Genomic DNA, 18642 nt, shown 5'->3' on the forward strand with positions numbered 1-18642 from the left:
TGTCTTTGGTTATATTTTGCTTGTTTCTTTGTTTTGTTGTTTAGGTTCCTGTTAAAGGTGAGATCATATGGTATTTGTCTCTCACCGCCTGGCTTGTTTCGCTTAGCATAATGCTTTCCAGCTCCATCCACGCTGTTGCAAAGGGTAGGAGCTCCTTCTTTCTTTCTGCTGCATAGAATTCCATTGTGTAAATGTACCATAGTTTTTTGATCCATTCATTTACTGATGGGCATCTAGGTTGCTTCCAGCACCTAAAAACAAGTGGTTAGGCATGAAGTAGGTGGCCAGTGCCTTAACTGTATGCTTATTGTTAGGCCCAAGGGTCTCTTCCATCCGTGTCAAGGGGAGTGCTAACCTTCTCTCCTTTTATACAACACTAGAAACTTGAAAAAACAATTCATTACCTTAGTATCATGAAGTTTTTCTTTTTAGTGGATTTGTCAGCCTGTTCGAGTGATGTGGAAAAATAGAGAATGGGGAACATTTGTCTGAAATTCTTTGCTAAATACAGCTGGAACTTGAGCAATATGAAATATGAAACATTGGATAATTCCAGATTTATTATCTCTACTCAAGTGTTTGTCTAATAACGTTTTTTTTTTAATCTGGAAATTTGCCATGTTCAAATAATACAATTTTAGAATAGTTAGATGAGTTTTGCTCAAGTTTGAAAGGATCATATATGCAATGCTAATCACTAGGAATTGTCGAGTTACTTTGTCTCAAGTAGTATAAGCCAAGAAAATATTGTATGGGGAGTTTTGAAAACTTTGCCTGATGGATTTTGAAAGAGAATTCTTATTTATTCTATCTTAAAGTCATTTAATTCAATGCATATATTCTTGTTTTACCCAGTTTTAAACACTGCTTTAAAAACTATAAAAATTAACATAGGCTTTTAAACCTCTGAATGGCTTTTATTTTGTTTACTTCCGGCGTATCTATTTTACAGATGACCACCTTCCTATTACAAGTTTTAACACTAGAATGTTTCCACTTTTTACCTTTCACATTTGAAAGAATCACATGACTTATTTTTAGAGTATTGTAGTTGCAAATAGATGGTGATTTTCTTCTACTCTGAAGGAATGTAAATAAACCATTACTAGCTAGCTATGAGTATATGTATATATAAACTCATGTAGGATACAGGGAGATGCTTGAAAACTGGAGCAAAAGGGAGGCTCCTTCAAGAGGAAGATGATCCATTGGTTAACCTGATTTATGTATTGTCTCAGGATAGCGATTAACTTGTTTCCCACTTTGGAGATACATAGCCCACAGTGTTGGGTAGTCATCATAGCTTTGTGAAGACCAAAATGTTTCCTTCCTGTCACTGGCCCAGTGGATTTCAGTCAAGTTTTTGTAGATCTGTTGGAGGGGCCTATGTGTAGATCACCTGCTGCGACAGGAACAGGGAGGTCATTGCAGATCGGAGACAACTCTAGTTTTCCAATTATTGATGCTTGGTCTGAAAGTTTGTACTGTTGTGTGTCTCAGAAGTTACAGCCTGCCACCATTGTGTCCATCTGTCTTTCCTACCCACCCGTACTGTCTCTTCTTGCTAGCCCCTTTCTTCTTTTCCAGGTTTTCACTAGCATTTTGATTTAACACACTTTTGAATTCAGTGAGGAAAACATCAGGTCTGTTGCCTTAGACTGTGGTGAGGCCAAGGTCTGTGTTGAATGAGCTTCAGTTCAGCATTGCAGGTTGGCATTAACTTACTAAGTTTCAAAAAATGTTGCCTACTGATTACTAGCCTGTCTTGTTGAGTGCAGTAGAGAGAGCTAATAATTGGTGTTCACAATGTTGTTTAATATACTTAACCAATAGCTCAAAGCAAATCATTTTTTGGTCCTAAGGTACTGGTGTCAGGCCAGCCAGGTGTCAGGATACTGGTGCATCACAAAGACCTCACATGTCACAACATGCCAGGTTTCCCCCACTGCCCAGGATCTAGCTTGCCCCCTTAATGGATTCCCATCAGGCTTGTTTCCTCTTTCCATCAGTCCATGTCCCACCATTTGCCCTTCCATAACAGAAGTCAGCTTCATGAGAGTACTCTTTGCTTTCCACTTTAATCTCTTCCAGGTATGTCATAAAAATATACAAGTGTGCAATGAAGTAAACAGAATTATAAAGATAGCCCAATAAACCCCTTAACGATAACTTTGATAAAGGCCACTTATGGAAAATCTTTGCAGTTATAAGTTCTGTATTTAAGATGAAAATTTGAGACCCAATTTCTTTTCTTTTATCTTTCTCCTCTCTTCCCTCATTTCATTTCACCTCACCTTGGATTCAGTCATGAGAACGTGAGAATATGGTGAGGCCTTCGGCGACTTTATGTTTTGTTTTCATGTTCTGCCACAAGGCAGGCGCAGCTGAGAGAAGTACCTTCAGGATCCACTGAAAATTCTGGTCCTGTCTTTCTGCAGGGTGCAGTGATGTAGAGTTCAGAAGGGCTGTTTGTTGGCAGGGTGGGAGGCTGGTGGCTGTCCTCGACTTGGACCTCTATCTGGTCTCTTACTGCCTTTTATTGTGTACCTCTCTCAGTTTTCTTCCCTTCCTCAGTTTTCCTGCCCTCTTTCCTCCCAAATAGCATATCGTCTTTTTCAGCCCCTACTTCTCACCCATACTAGCCCCTCACTAATGAAAGAAATCAAAAAGAAAGTAAAGAAGTAGAAAGAAGGTAAAAGAAAGAAGAAACATTTTATACTGCCAAGTTTTGAGCAAAATACTTTACACTGTGTGTTTTTTTTATGTTACCACATCTCTTAAATTTTCAGAGGATGTGAATATTAACTTCCTGATTTTAGATGGGGGAAGAGAGGAAAGGGGAGAGAGAGAGACAGACAGACAGACAGACATTGACTTGTTCCACTCATTCATGCATCCTATTGATTGATTCTTAATATGTGCCCTGACCAGGGATCAAACCCCCAACCCTGGTGCATCGGGATGATGCTGTAACCAACTGAACTATCTGGCCAGGGCTGTCTTATGTATTTTATAAGCTGTCTGTAGTGGGTTTAGACTTTTTGGGTTCTTTATTTAAGTATTAGAGGACATATGAGGGCAGGACCTTTTTATATACTTGCAATTTCTGTCAGTTCTGTAAGATGTAAGAGTAGTATTTATTCACAGACCATTAGGATGAAATGGACAGGCAGGTTCAATTCTTTTCCTCATTGTCAGGATGCTGTGGCCAGTGTCCAGGGCCAGTCCCTCCAGATTCTTCTACTGCCACTTGCTTCCCAGAGACTAGCTGAGCCCAGGCTGTTGACCTATCCTTATCCTTTCTCTGCCCTACTTGTATTCAGAAAATGCTACCAAGTGACTCACTCGAGTAAATTTTATGGGTTGCAGAGCCATTGATGGAACTTAGGTTTTAGTGCTTGCACCACTCTTTCTGAGCATGATGTGGCTCTGCATGGTAACAAGTAATATAACCAAACCAGAGCTGCCTGTGGCCGTCAAGAAGCTGCACTATACTTACGTCACCTGCTGCTGTTCTCTTGGCCACCACTGCTCCTGCTTTTTCTATTTTTAATATGTGGACAGTTACTGAGTTTTTGTAGGATACCAACAGTTCACTGAAATGGGCAAAGGAAACATGTAGTTGCTTTCTGATTTTTATTTTCACTTACCCAGTGAAATGAAATGATTGGTACTAAAAGACTTGTGGCAGTTGTTATTTTGAACGTACTGATGAATTTTTATCTTATTAAACAGTACTATTTAATTTTATTATTAAAAAAATAACAACAATGTACAAGCATATGGCAAAGGGCGCTTTGCTCAGCATACAGTAATCTTGATGGTGATGTTAATTTCAGGTATATTCCACAGATGAAGGCAATGTGGTAAGATGCAGGGGTAGGGATGGGCCAGTGGATCACAGTGGAAGTCCTAGACTCGGATGACTGTGCGTATATGGTCTCTATGATAGAACTGGCCTTACCAATCAGTCAGTGGAGAGAGATGACAAATGACACTGCAGATTCGTAGGGAAAAGGATAGGCTTTTCAGCAAACGGTACTGGGATGCTCCATCTGATTGTATTGGTCTCCTGGGACTGCCATAACAAAATACCACAGACTGGGTTACTTAAAACATCAGAAACTTATATTCTTACAGTTCTGGAAGTTAGAAGTCCAAAACAAGGTGTTGGCAGGGCCAGGCTCTCTCGAGAAGACAATAGGGAGGAGTCTTTCCTTGACTCTTCCTCGGTGGTCCTTGGCTTGTAGCCATATCACTCCAATTTCTGCCTCTGTCTTCACATGATCATTTTCCCTCTTTATAAGGATCAGTCAGACACCATTTGTAAAATAAACACCAAATAGATTCAGATAAATATGAAATGATTTAATACTTCTAGAAACAAATATAGGAGAATATTTATAGACCTGGGAAAGGGAGGGATGTTTTAAACATGATACAAAAAGCAAAAATCATGAATGGCAGTTGATACATTCATGTTCCTTATAGTTAAGAATTTATATTCATCAAATGACACTATAATGAAAGTGAAAAAGAAACTAGGGAAAAATATTTTCAGCACATATGATCAACAAAGAATTTGTACCTAGAATACTTAAAGAACTGCAAATCAATAAGAAAAAGACCTAGCTGAAAAAATAAATGAAATAAAAATTTTACAGTAGAGAAAATCCAAATTGCCAATAAATATAATGAAAAAATTTTCAATTTAATTAGTAATCAAGGAAATGCAAGCTAAACTACAATGAGATACCATTTTGTACTCTTCAAATTAGCAAACACTAAAAGATTTGAAAATACCAATGATTGGCTGAAGATATGGGAATTTTTATATTCAGTGAGAATGTTTTTTAAGATTTTATTTATTTATTTCTAGAGAATTGAAAGGAGGGAGAAACATCCATCAGTTACCTCTTGTATATGCCGCTAGCAGGGATTGAACCCACAACTCAGGCATGTGCCTTGACTGGGAATTGAACTGGCCACCTTTTGCTTTGCTGAGTGATGCCTAGTCAACATAGCCACACTGGTCAGGGCTCAACAGAAATTTTTGTACTCTTCTGGTGGGAGGGTAAATTGTAGTAACCACTTTGGGAACAGTGTGTCAGTGTCTAATAAATTTGGAAAACGTGGACACCCTGTAACCCAGCAGGTTGAGTTGTAGCCACAAACCCACCCCACTGAAGAACTGTGTGTGTATGCTTATATGGAGACATGTACTAGGATGTTTACAGTTACATTGCAATGTAGTAGTACAAATTGGGAACCTAAATATCCATCAGAAGGAAAATGGATACATACATTGTGGTATATTAACAGTGGAACTCTACAGCATTTACGTGAATGAAATGTAATACAACATAAATAAATTTCAAGAACAGCATTGAGTGAGAAAAGCAAATCATAGAAAAGTAAAATACGGTTGACCCTTAACACGGTTTGAATTGTGCAGATCTACTTACATGCACATTTTTTAAATAAATCTGTAAACGTGTTTTTATTACCTATGATTTTCTTAATAACATTTTTCTCTAGCTTACTTTATTATAAGAATACAGTATCTAAAACATATAACATATAAAAATATGTGTTGATTGGCTATCTATGTTTTCAGTAAGGCTTCCAGTCAGCAGTAGGCTATAGTAGTAAAGTTTTGGGGAAGTCAAAAATCAAACAGATTTTTTTGATGGTACATAGGTTTAGGACCCTTAGCCCCCTGTGTTGTTCAACGGTCAACTATGGTATAATTCCATTTATAAAGATCAAAATGTATAAAATGAAAGATACATTAGGTTACAAAGCATTATGTGTTATAAAGCAGGGGAGCAATTAACGTTCATTTGAGGGGTAGTAAACTTGTAGGGTAGGAAAAGATGGGCTCATAGAGGAGCATGAGGGGGCTATTGATACTGGGAATATTCCGTTCTTTAACTAAGTAGTGGGTACACGGGTTTTCTTTTCTTTTGTAATATGTACTATTTAACAACAAAAACTTCTTAAAAATTACTCCAGAAGCTTTATTGTTTTTGAGAGTAGAAAAATGGCAGAAGTGTCAAGCCTCCATCCAAAAAGTAATTCAAGTGCTGAATACTTATTTTTACATGTGTTTTGAATTCTTTGTAGATGAGAAAAGCAGGCCCTTGTTTGTCCCATGACTTTGGTGTTAGGAAGGCTTCTGCCCCTACAGACTTGACATTGTGTTTCAGCTGCAAGTGAAAGTATATTCACATTTTTAGTGGAGTAGCAATATGCCCCTCTCCTGTTCATTTTATTTTTTCTTAGCATCTAAGTAATTGAGCCAGATGGAAAACGTATCCCACACTAGTTTCTCTTTCAGCATGTCAGCCATTTTATTTTACTGTCCCTCGTCCCCTGTTGATAAGACTTCAAAATGTGAGTGATTGACGTAGAGTCAAAGTTATGCGCCTCAAAGTTGCCAGCAGCTCGTTCTTGGGGCAGCCTTCCTTTAGAACATTTACTTTCCCACTGAGTTCTCCAGTACAGAAACTTTTCATGATCGCTTTCACCCTCCCCTTTCTCTTCACATCACGTGAGGAGTGCCAAAACTGAGTACTGGGCAAGCAACAAGTGCTGAAACATTTTTTTCTCATCCAAATGCGATGTGTACTGAGGTCTGACTGTACTTAATAGAGAGAAAGAACACAATAAATAAAACTAGCTTTCCTTTCTTACAGCCTTTCTGGGTGGAGTCATCTAGCTAGCTAGCAATTGAAAAAGCCCAAACCTTTATCTAACCAAAACAACATGGAAAATTCAGTAGAGTAAATTAAGAACTTGGCCTTTAGCATCAGACAACCCTAGGTTCAAGCCTCAGCTCCACCTCTTACTGTATGTAAAAACTGTAATTTACTTAAAATATGTGAACTTCAGTTTTCTCTTATAAGATGCAGATAATAGTTTCAGCTTCAGTGTTTAAGGATTAGAGGACTGATACATATAAAGCACATGATTGTTACTGTTGTTATTCTTGGACCAGCCCCTAATTTTCTTATAATAAGCGGGGGCAGGTTGTATCCTTTGGATATTCCTGGGCATTTCATCTCTTCCTCCTATTAACTAGATGTGTGCACATTGGCAAATCACATTAGATTTTCAGAATGGTTTCTTCAACTATAAAACAGAAATGGCAGTATTGGTTGTCACAGTCTTGCTACACAAACCCAAGTGATATGAGACAGTGGACATGAAAATGCTCTGTCCTCTAACACACGTGGGAACACAGGCATTGATGACTGTTCTCCATGACATCCAGCAGCACTCCTCCCCAGCAGGTCTGTTAATGTTTGTTGAATGTAGAGTTTGATCTTCATAAAATTCCTTTGAAAGTATGTGACTTTGGAGAGTCTTTGCTTAAAATTGGTAAGGGAGTTTATGTATCAATTTCCACTTTCAAATTCATTGAGAACTATTACTACTTTGGTCAAAATTATTTTCTCTGACATTTTTTATGCATTGCTTTCAGCAGTTAAAACGGGTAGATGGGTCTAGAGCAACTAGTGAGCCACAAGAATTTTTAAAACATGCAGTAACTGACTGTTTAGTCAGGGACACTGACCTCTTTTCCCTTAGATTGTCAAATTAAAAAATGACAACAGCCAATACAATAACCATCCAGTGTGAATGAATCAAAATCAACCTATTTTTTTGTCAGATCAGCAAAATAAATACAATACGTTTTTGGTGTGCCACCGAAATTTAGTAATTGGTTTCTGTGTGCCATGACGTGAAAAGGGTTGAAAATCACTGGTCTAGAGCTAACACTGCCTAAGTACTCCTCTAAGCTGGCAGTGCAGACAGTCCTGAAGGCAAGGACCGGAGACTATAACGGACTGTTGCTAACAAACATTTGATACCCATCCTTTCTTAGTGCAGTTGTAAAGAAGATATAATTGTTTTATGTTGCGGTTTGCTGAGACTTATATTCTAGATCTGTCATTTGCCATCCTTTCTTCAGGCTACCTGGATAAAGTCATTATTGCCAGGTCTTGGGCTTCCATCTCTTCACTCTTAAGACTCCTGATTCTTGTTACCAGCTCCACTGTTCCTCTGATAAGTTTTCAAGCCCTTACTCAACATCTTTATCTGAATGCCCCAAGGGCACACAAGTTTTATCACGTCCAAAACTGAACTCATTATCTCCTTAGCCTCCTTTTCCCAGCCCCAGGTCTATATTCTTCCTTCCATGTGCTCTCTTAATTAATAGCACATTCTTTACGAGTCACCCTGGTCTAGTCCAGGCACCCGGGAATCAGCCTATACCAGAGTCTCTGAGTTTCAGAGCTGACATTTGGGGCTGGATAATTCTTTGTTTTGGGGACCTGTCCTGTGGACTGTAGGGCGTTTAGCAGCATTTGTGTCTTCTACCCACTGTATGCCCGTAGGACCCTGGCCCCTCAGTCATGGTAATCAGATGTCTTCTTCAGACATTATCAGGTGTCCCCTGCGAGGTAGGGCAAAATCATTCCTGTTGAAAACGACTGTGTTGCCCTAGCCAGGTAGCTCAGTCGATTAGAGCTTCACCCCAGTATGCCAAGGTTGTAGGTTTGATCCCTGGTTAGGGCACATACAGGAAGCAACCAATGAACAAGTGGAACCACAAGTTGATGTTTGTATCTCTCTCTCCCTACATCAAATAAGTCAATAAAATTAAAAGAAAAAAAGAAAATGACTGTGTCATACTTTTTTCCTTAACCTCCCCTCCCACATTTAGTCAGTTAGTAAGCCCTTTTAATGCTGTTTCCTGAATATATTTCTGAGATCTTATCTTTCTTTTTATTCTCATTACTCATACCTTCAAGTTCTTTTCTCTTGCCTGGGCTGTTTTTTTAAATGTTACTTTGCACATTTTTTAATCATTTTTATATTTTTAGGGAGGGGGGAGTGAGAGAGAAAGAGAGGGAGAGAAACATAAATGTGTGGTTGCCTCTCGTGTGCCTCCTACTGGGGACCTGGCCTGCAACCCAGGCATGTGCCCTGACTGGGAATCCAACCAGCAACTCTTTGATTTGCAGGCCGGCACTCAGTTCACTGAGCCACACCAGCTAGGGCTCTTGCCTGAACTGTTTTAATAGTACTAAGAACACCACTTGTATGGAGTATTTGATGGTTGGAAAATACCGTGCTTGGAGCTTTACATATGTCATATGTAGTCCTTACTTCAAATTTATTGTAGGTCCCTGAGTTGCAAGCAACCTAAAAGTAGCTCAAACCTTTAAACCAAAAGAGGAATTTACTGGCCTGTGTTACTAGGAAGCCTGGGACTCCACCCTTCTGTATATTGCTAGGCTGTGCTTGCTTTGAGCTTGCTTGTGCTTTGCTTAGTCTGACAGGCTCTCCCTGCAGAGCAGCCAAAGGAGGCCTGGCATCTCCCAGCCTAACTTGTCCTTACAGCTCTCCATCTCAGCAGAAGGGTGTCGTCAGAACCCTGGCAACTGTCCTCAGAGGAGGCCAGCCCCTCACCTTTAACAGAAATGTGTAGGAAGAGACCTCCTTCTTACTTGTAAGGAAACTGAGGCTCTGAGAGGGGAACCCTGCGCCCACGGTTATCTTGTGGGTGGAACTGGGAGGGATCTGACTCCAAAGCCCTTTCCCTTGCTGTGCACTAAAGCCTAACTCATCTTTCCTTTTGTCTGTCTCTCCTCCTGCTAGATAGCTTTCATTTCAAAGGTTAGCTTTCTAGATAGCAAATTTGGTTGTTTAATTACTTCCATTAGTAGATTTCTTTAGTGTTTCCTCACCAAGTTAAAGTCCAAATTTAGCCTGCAAGGCAAAGCCCTTTCTTTGTATTGGCTCTTGCTTATCTTAAAGTTATCTTAGGCTTATCTCATGTAACTTTCCTAGCTTTGCTTAAGGCTCCAGACACCCGGGCTACAAAACATGCTTTTGCAGTTGTATGGGTTTAGTAGAGTGGTTCAAGATCATTGGGAAACCAACCTTGAATCTTGGCACTACCACCTACCAGCTCTGTGACCTCAGGCCCTGCCTGGAATGTCCTGTCCACCCTGTCCTCCTAACTGAAGTCTGTGTTTAAGGCTGTGAATGCTGCCTTTGTTGGAGAGGCCTTATTGGCCTCTTAATGCCCCTACCCTTTTAACCATTCCATTCTTAGCCTCTGTACAAACTGCAGTTAGAACTCTTACTAGTATCCCTATTGCCAGCACTTGTTATTTTTTTAAAAGTATACCTTTGGGAACAGATTAGCTTGGAGTTTTTATGGCCTTTGGGTATGGACCCAGGCCAAGGTTGTGGTCTCTCTGGGCTGGGTTTCTACATGCTTCCAGCATGCATCAGCTTCCCTTGTAGCTGCAGCTTTGCTCCTGCCTTTTTGCTTTGCCCTGCCTTTCACCAATAGGGTATTTCTTCTTTTTTAAATAGTCTTAAACAGTGTTGTGTAGTAGAACTTTCTCTGATAACAGAAATAGTCTGTATCTGTGCTGTCCAATGTGGTACCCAGTAGCCACGCATGGCAATTGAACATTTGAAATGGAATTGGTGTAACTGAAGGGCTAATTTTTAAATTTTACTTAATTTAAATTGCCACAGGTGACTAGTGGCCACTATACTGGTCAGTTTGGGTCTTATAGCCTAACCCTTCCTGGTAAATGAGACTTTACATCCTGTCTTCTCTAATTTGTAACATCTGATATTCTTAGCCTTTCTTATGGAAAACTGTTCGTACTTCAGTGCCTGCTGCATCTAGATTAATAAATGTTTTAAAATTGAATAATATATTTAATGCCACTGAATTGTACGCTTAAAGACAGTTAAAATGGTGAATTTCATGTGGCGTGTATTTTTCACAATTAAAAAAAAAAAGTGCCTGAACAGTGAAGGGCCCCAAAACCTACAGTGAAGGGCCATCAGGCAAGTTTTTGTAGAGGAGCCCCCTGAGTCCGGAAGATATGAGCAGTGGCCTGGGAGAAAGAGGTGACTAGTGTCTTCCTGGCCTGGACCTGGAGATGCTGGACAGCAAGGAGTGCTGGGCCATGAAGAGCCTCGAATGGCAGGCTAAGGAGATGAGATTTGGTCTGGAAAGCTATGGAGGGATCTTAAGCAAACCAATGACATGTTTGGACTTCATTTTTAATGAGGCTCACTCTGGCTACTCTGTATTAGAGGGTGGCAAAACTGGATCATCGGAGATATAACCAGGCTAATAACAGTCCCACCAATAATAATAGCAGCTAACATTCAGTGTTGCAGTGATTCAGGAGGAGGTGATAAGAGACTGAGCAGTGTACAATGATGGGATTAGGAAAGATGCCATCTCTTATTTGAAAAATAAGATTTTCTTATCTGAATAGGTCTTCATCCATTTTGCAGTATACTACTGTAAAGGAATAGCTAACCCAAAGCCAACTGAGATATCTTCTTTAATCACTCTTTAAATATGGAAAAAAGGACTCGTTCACATGACAAATAATGATTGAATAATATATAAGCTCTTTTCCTTATGAGATAACATCGATAGGTGTTGTATTGGTAGAGGAGAGAGATGGCTTTGGCTATAAAAGGGTAGCACAAGAGATCTTTGTAATGGAACCGTTCTGTATCTCATACAAATTCACACGTCAGTCGCATAGAACTAAACACACATACACACATGCACACAAATCAGTATATTTAACAGATGAGACCTGAGTAATCTGTATCATGTAAATTTCCTGGTTGTGATATTGTACCGTTGAGTGACAAGTATACAGGACCTCTCTGTGTTACTTCTTATAACTACATGTGAATCTATAGTTACCTCAAAATAAAAACTTTTTTTTTGTATCCAAAATGTGTTTATTGGGATGGTTCCCTACTCATCTTGATTCGTGGTACTTTTAGTGCTGCTTCCTTCTGAAGGAGCATCCTTCTGTAAGCCTTGCTTTTCCTCCTGTAGGCTGACAGAGGACAGTGGAGCAGCCAACACACAAAACTACCGTTTGTGCATGGCTAAAGACGGTGGTGATTTTATAGCAACCTGGGCATTTCACATCCGTGAAATAGGAATTGGGACTCTGCACCAGGCGCTTCTTCTTGTGTTTCCTCTTTTCCTCTTCTGGAGAGGGATGAAGGAGATCCTTTGCGAGAGGCATATTGTCGTGGGGAGGTCGTCACCGCCGGAAAGTTAAAATAAAAACTTTTTAAAAGAAAAAATTGAATAAAGCAGGTCTTCCTTTGATTGCCTGTCCTTTTTTCTGGGTGTTTCCTCAGTAATAATTTTCTACAGAAATGTCTTGTTTTGATTAAATTTGACCCATTACTGAAGAATATTTAGCTTTTTTCCTGTATATTTAATTTATTTTTATTGTATTTTTTCTAACTCTTTTATCAATTCTAAGGTATTTTTTGTCACCTTTTAACATCTTTGAAAAAGAATGCATCTTACAATGGAGACTTGGTATTGAGTCAGTTTAATTGGCTGCAGTTTTTCTTAATGGCACCTAAAATATTAGTGTGTCTTACAATCACCGTTGCCCTAGATTTGATAAATTGGATTAGAGAGTGGATCATTCGGCTGTGTTGGAAAAGAACAATGACTGGTGAAAGTTTTAAGTACAGTTGTGTGTTTGTGTGTGAGATATTTATTGGTTATTAAGTGTTTGTTTCTTAGCTCCAAGCTCACCGTTCTATACTGTTTTGTGGTGTTAAAGCTGGGATTCTACCAACCACATTTTTGGTTGCCACCTGGCTCTCCCGTGAGGCAGTGCCAACAGGAGGGGTGAGCGGGTGACTGTGGAGCCAGGGAAGGAGGAAGGAACTTGCTTCTTCCTGCCTGCTTCCTCTTCCCATGCGAGCCACTTGAGCAGTACTTCTTTGCCACAGCAGCTCAATCTGTTTTCCAATATTTGCAAGACCAGCTTCATTGCACCCCTTAGGCAGTGGTACCTGACCAAGTCCCCTGCCCAACTCTCTTCCCATTGTTCCCCAGCCCTGGAGCAGCTGCTGCCTCTGCGGTACATTAGTGTGTTCTCTCTCTTTGACTTTTCAGAGACTAGTTAGTAACTGTATACCTAGCTAAGAATTCTTTATATCGAAATCTCCCTGTTAACATAGGGAGTGTGGTCTGTTTCCTGCATTGACCTTGCCTGATACGAGTCAAGTCAGCAGAACCAGCAGTAAGTGTGTGCGTGGACTGCTTCAGCTGAGCTTCTCTCACACATGCTCTGTTCTCTGCAGCCAGTGACCTTTTTGAAGTGGAAATCTGATGTTCCTCCTACTTAAACCCATGGCCAGGGTGGGCAGGGGGTTGGGGGAGGAGCGGGCGTGGCATTCTTCATGGGCCCTTCAGGGCCGTGGGTGGGCTGACCCGATCTGCTATCCCACTGTCTTCTCTTAACTTCACTTCCTTGGTCTCTCTGATCTGGCCACAGTGATCTGAACAGCCAGGTTTCTCCCAGCTCAGCCTTTGCCCATGGGGTTCCCTCTGCTCGGACTGCCTCTGCCACCCCCACACCTAGTTAGCTCTTTCTTCCTTTAGTCTCAGTTTAATTGTAAACTTCTCTAGAACACCCTTCTGCCTTCCCTGGCAGATATCCCCTCCACATGCACTCTTGGTACCTTGTGCCCCTTACAGCACTAATTACAGCCTTAGTGTGCATTTATGTGAGTTTTTCCCTCATGAACATCTCTTTACCCAACTGTACCATTAGCTTCGTAAGGACAGGACTAAGTCAGTGTCTGGGTGTTTTCTTGTTTCCTTCCAGAGTCCCCAGTGCTTGGCACATTGTATGTGCTGAATAAATATTTCCTGATTGAACAGTAGGAAGGGACCAGTCAGTGATATCTTGATGATATCAATTCTTATTATAAGATAAACATTTTTGGAAAGTCTCTCTTGCTGTGTGTTAAATTATTTTAGTAAAAATACTAACAAAGGATATTTCCCTTCTAAAACTGTCTCTCTTGATCCAGTACAGTGCCTTGTCTTTTATGCCGTTGTGCCTTCACCTTCTGTTCCTGTTCTCAAGCTCTTGGTCACATGGACAAAGCCCTAGCTAGTTATACCCTACATATGTCCTTCCTGGAGCCCATTACCACACTGAAAGTTCCTTCCCACCTTGGAAGCATTTATTTCATTGCTTTTTTCTTCCATCACTGCATTACTGGCATTAACTCTTTTGTAATTAACAATGAAAAATAGATACTTAATATTTGTCCCACATGGTAATTCCCAAATTATTCTTTTGTTGAAGTTGGATTTTGTTTTCCAAAGCCACCATTAAATGTTAGGGCTAAAAGGATCCTGACATCATCTAGCCCGGTTCCCTTTGCACATGCGTGAGCCAGAGCAGATGACTGGCCTGCCCCAGGACTCTACACCCCCTGGCTTGTGTGTTCAGTGTTGGTGAGGGCGCAAACCTGCTGTGTGAGGGCAGTGTCAGGAAAGGACTCGAGGTATGACTGTGTAGTTTCTATCTAGGCTGGTCCTCTAGAACTGACACATCCTTGTCAGCGTTGCTTCTAAAGAGCAGACTGCAGATATGAGAAGAGGTCCCAGACTGTTTGAGCCAAGAAAATAAGACACATAGTATAGTCATATGGAGATAATTGCTTTGAAGGGGACAACATCTAATTGTCTTAGTAAATCTTGATATGATTGTTAAAATCTCAGGTTTATTTCTGTACAGTATAGTTTATAAAGTTACAGCTACTATTTTCAGCATGTTTATAACTATATTCTTAGAGACGACGACCTAGTTTAATAATACTAGAAATAATTTTTAAAATCCTATTGCATAGCACCTTATCAATTATGAAGTGATAGTGAGGACTAGGAATTCTGAGCAGGGAGTGCAAAGCTTCTGGGAAAGCTGGTACAGTTGGACGGCCATCTTTATTTCTTGGTTTTAACAAGCATGTACTGAATGCCATTCTTGGACTAAGCTTGCGTGGCACGGGGTGACCAGAGAGAAGGTGGAAGGTGACAGTGGGTTCTGGTAACAGGAGGTGAAGGTTTGTATAGGGAAGTGTGGTAAAGGAGATGGAGATGTGAGTCGAGGCCACAGCCATGGTGGACTTGAAGAGCCAGGTGCAGAACTGGAGGCTTGATCGTGATGGGTAGGATGGATTCATTTTCCAAACCAGGAGTACCTTTTGAGCTACAGGTAGAAACCAGACTTCCTAGACATTCCGCATAAAGGGACAGATGACATCATATACACCCACAGAGAAGTTAAGTCGCTATTAGAAGCGGTTATCTGATGAAAAGTCCAATGAACCTTTATTGTTACAGTTACCCCATTGTATAGAGATTGCTCGTTTACCAGTTCCTCCCCCTGGGAGACCAAACGGAGCCCCTTGAAGGTGGGACATATGTCTGTTCACTTCTGTATCCCCAGAATCAGGATAATACCTGACCTTTTAGTAGGTGGGACAATGAATATTGGCTTAGGAAAAATGAATAAGTACTCTGGGCTTTCAGGAATCCTGGACCTAACTACACTGGAGGAGGTGAGATTTCAGTGAGGAAACTTCAGCTGGATGGAAACAATATAAGAAGGAGCAAGAAAGTCATTTCTGGAGAGAGGGGAATAACCCAAGCAAAGGTCCAGGCCTGAGAATGTGGACAGCAGGAGGACCAACAGGAAGCCAGCGGTTCTTGGTTCTCTTACTGCTGCAGGAGGAAAGGAAAACCCTGGACATGATGACAGGTGCTGTCCCCTTTTGTGTTGCTTAGGAATTCCCCATGGGCCCCCGTACTCTCCAGCTAGCACCTACTTTTCTGTCATCTACCATGCACTTTGGTTTGTACTCAACAATTGGTTCCCACCCTGTGACTTTTAGACTGGGTCTTTCCTCTCCCTAGAGAATTCTTTCCACACGTGGCTTTTTTTCAACGCAGATGTTACCTGCTCAGAAGCCTTCCCTCACCTTATCCAAAAGAAATCATTCTCTGCTCTTCTCATACTCCGCCCAATTATCCTGTCTAGTTTATTTTCTTCATAGTATGATCACTACCGAAGTGTTATAATTCATTGGTCTGCTGGTTCATGCCTGTTTTCTCTCACTGGAAAACACCTTTTCTTTTTCTCCTCCATCCTGAGTACTCAGAAGAAGGGGCACTAAGTGAACACATGGGAGAAAACAGATTTCATTACAGAGGGAGACTCTTTGCTTTAAACCAGTCATTTGTAAACTTAGGAACTTCACTAGGAACAAATAATGATGTAGCTCAACAACTGATCTCATTGAGAAGTCTTGCTATACAGTAAATGAGGGGTGGAGCTTTTATCTGGGAGCATTTCAGTATGTTCTATCTTGAATGCACTGGCCTTTTGACTAAATCTGTACTAGTTGCTTGTTGGTTAGGGATGTGTAATAGTGAATCCTTGTTTTTTGGTTTTTCTTTTCTTTTTTTTAAATGTATCCTCACTAGAGTACTTTTTTTTTTCCATTTCTTTTGAGAGAGAGAGAAAGAAAAACATTGATTGGTTGCCTTCTGGTACACACTCCGAACAGGAATCAAACCCATTAACTGGGTATGTGCCCTGATGGGAAATCAAACCTGGGACTTTTCGGTCTTTGGGACAGCGCTCCATCAACTGAGCTATTCCAGCCAGGGTGAGAATCCTTGTTGAAGGATCCCCAAACTCTTGATAGCCACGGACAGTCCACAGTGGTTCTAGAGCCAAAGCCAGGATCCTGGATATGACCAGGAGCTAGAGGTAGGTCATTGCAGGAGGTGTGCGCGGGTGCATTTTCCTCTCCCTTTGCGGGAGGGGTAGAGGTGGAGGGGTTTGAATCCCCTCCACTCCCCACCCACTGAGGAACCTTTGTCATTGTCAGTCAGAGTGACTCAGAAGAGAGAGAAAGGGAAGGACTGGTTTGTGTTTCCCTTGCTGGGGGCACTACATAGTTTTGTATGTGTGCACACTGTTGTTCAAGTGTTTGCTTAAATCATTTTATCTTCTTGGAATTTTTTTAAAACTTTTGGTTAGCACCTTTATGGTTTAGTTTTGGTACTCAGTGTTTTATATCCCTTCTCCTTTTATCTTTTTTTCTTTTTTAGGCAAAAGACACATATATAACTGGCGAGTTTAACTATGGAAACGCCAAATTGGTCAGAAGAATTGGCAGGCATGTGAATGAGCTTTCTTCATTTTCCTTTCCCTTTTAAAGCCTTTGCTTTAAGGAAAAGGAAATTGGTATGTTTGAAAAGTAGTTGTTAGCTTTTCAAGACTGGACTTGTTGGTCTAATTTGGTAAGAGCCCTGAGCATGTCAAATAAAAAAAAAATGAGTGAAAAGATAAAGCCAAAGCAGGCGTGAAGGGGGAAGCAAACAATTGTAAATTTTAACCCCAGAGCTGCACCTAGTATGCTGTCAGTGGAGAGGCTTGCAGCTTCCGGGCAGCTCTAGGTGTCCTGGAGATGGCGGCACACTTTTAAGGTATCCCACCTCCTGCTCTTCCCACCTCACTCCCAGCCCCAGCTCGGTTCTTGATACTGAAATATTATTCTGTATTGTACCTGGACATGTAAGCCAGATCAGCATGTGGAAGATTCCAGTTCTTCCACCATTCCCTGTGACACCGAGTAGCACATAATTCCTTTTTGTCAGGGCAACTGAGACAGGTGTCCAGTGTCCAGCTGATGTTTTAGGAATAATGTTTCTATACCAGTTGACTACTTAGAACACAGACAAGTGCAGATTTGTTTAGTTGTTTGTTTTCTCTTAAATATAGTACCATTAGGTGAAAATTGGTGGCTGCCTTCATACTCCCTTCATTAACTCCTTCTGTCTTCCTCCCGCTGCTCCTTATTTCATGTTCCCACTGGACATTCTGCCAGACATGTCCTTATTGTAGGTGTCCTGTGTATTTGAATTAGATAGTTGTTTGGTGAGCATGGCGTCCATATAAGAGGTGATTTAATGGAAAGATTTTAGTGGCCAGTGCCCTGAAGTGTCCTGGCCTATCCATCTCTTTTTTTATTTTAGGTGTAGCCAGGAGGCAGGATGACTCATACCTAATAATGGGGTCACATCCCATCCTAGGAAAAGTGGAAACAACATAAGTTCTTCATACTCTTTGGAGTCTCCCCTGATCATCTTTCTCATGTGGTATTCTGTCTTCACCCCATCTCATAGTACCCTCCTGGAGGTAAAAGTAGGGAGTCTGTGAAACCTCTTAGCTGTCCATGTGAGCTTGTTGCTGAGGAGGGGTTCATTTTATCATGGCTGACCCGGACAGCATATAACTGCCTTGGCTGGGCGGCTTAGTTGGTTGGAGCGTTGTCCCATACACCAAAAGGATGCTGGTTCAAGCCCCAGTTGGGGCATGTACAGGAGGCATCCAACTGATGTTTCTCTCTCTCTCTCTCCCCCTCCCTCCCACTCCACCTGCCATTCCTCCCTCCCTCCCTCCCTCCCTCCCTCCCTCCCTCCCTCCCTTCCTCTCTCTGTAAAACCAGTAAACATTCTTGGGTGAGGATTTTTTAAAAAAAAGAATTACATAGAAGCCGAAGCCTTCTTTTTCTTACACACAGTTAACACAAAGTATACTTTTGGGGGGAACTTGCATTTTAAATTTAACAATGTATCTTGAGGATCTTATCTTCATTAGTACATAAAGAGCTTCCTTTTATAATTGCATAGGATTCTCTTGTGTGGGTAAGCCATAATTTATTAAA

The 18642-nt window shown here is 41.0% G+C and overlaps 1 protein-coding gene, 1 long non-coding RNA gene and 1 other non-coding gene across 3 annotated transcripts; 1 reads left to right on the plus strand and 2 right to left on the minus strand.

Annotated features, from left to right (window-relative positions):
• Window positions 1-253: 253 nt before the first annotated feature.
• LOC114514285 lies at window positions 254-377 on the minus strand. Its single transcript, XR_003686006.1, has one exon. It is a non-coding gene; the product is annotated as a U6atac minor spliceosomal RNA (small nuclear RNA).
• Window positions 378-383: 6 nt separating this feature from the next.
• On the plus strand, window positions 384-12526 carry LOC118499192. The gene is made up of 3 exons (XR_004901716.1): window positions 384-1421; window positions 1863-1870; window positions 12514-12526. It is a non-coding gene; the product is annotated as an uncharacterized LOC118499192 (long non-coding RNA).
• Window positions 11818-12140, minus strand: LOC114512833 (40S ribosomal protein S27-like). Its single transcript, XM_028531952.2, has one exon. It carries the CDS (start codon window positions 12105-12107, stop codon window positions 11853-11855), a length of 255 nt encoding a protein of 84 aa, XP_028387753.1. The 5' UTR covers window positions 12108-12140; the 3' UTR covers window positions 11818-11852.
• Window positions 12527-18642: the final 6116 nt, after the last annotated feature.

The sequence above is a fragment of the Phyllostomus discolor genome, chromosome 2, assembly GCF_004126475.2.
Source record: "Phyllostomus discolor isolate MPI-MPIP mPhyDis1 chromosome 2, mPhyDis1.pri.v3, whole genome shotgun sequence".
Taxonomy (NCBI): Eukaryota; Metazoa; Chordata; class Mammalia; order Chiroptera; family Phyllostomidae; genus Phyllostomus; species Phyllostomus discolor.

Coding starts and splice junctions, on each gene's coding strand:
- LOC114512833 (XM_028531952.2), bottom strand. CDS start 12,107: ATGCCTCTCGCAAAGGATCTCCTTCATCCCTCTCCAGAAGAGGAAAAG.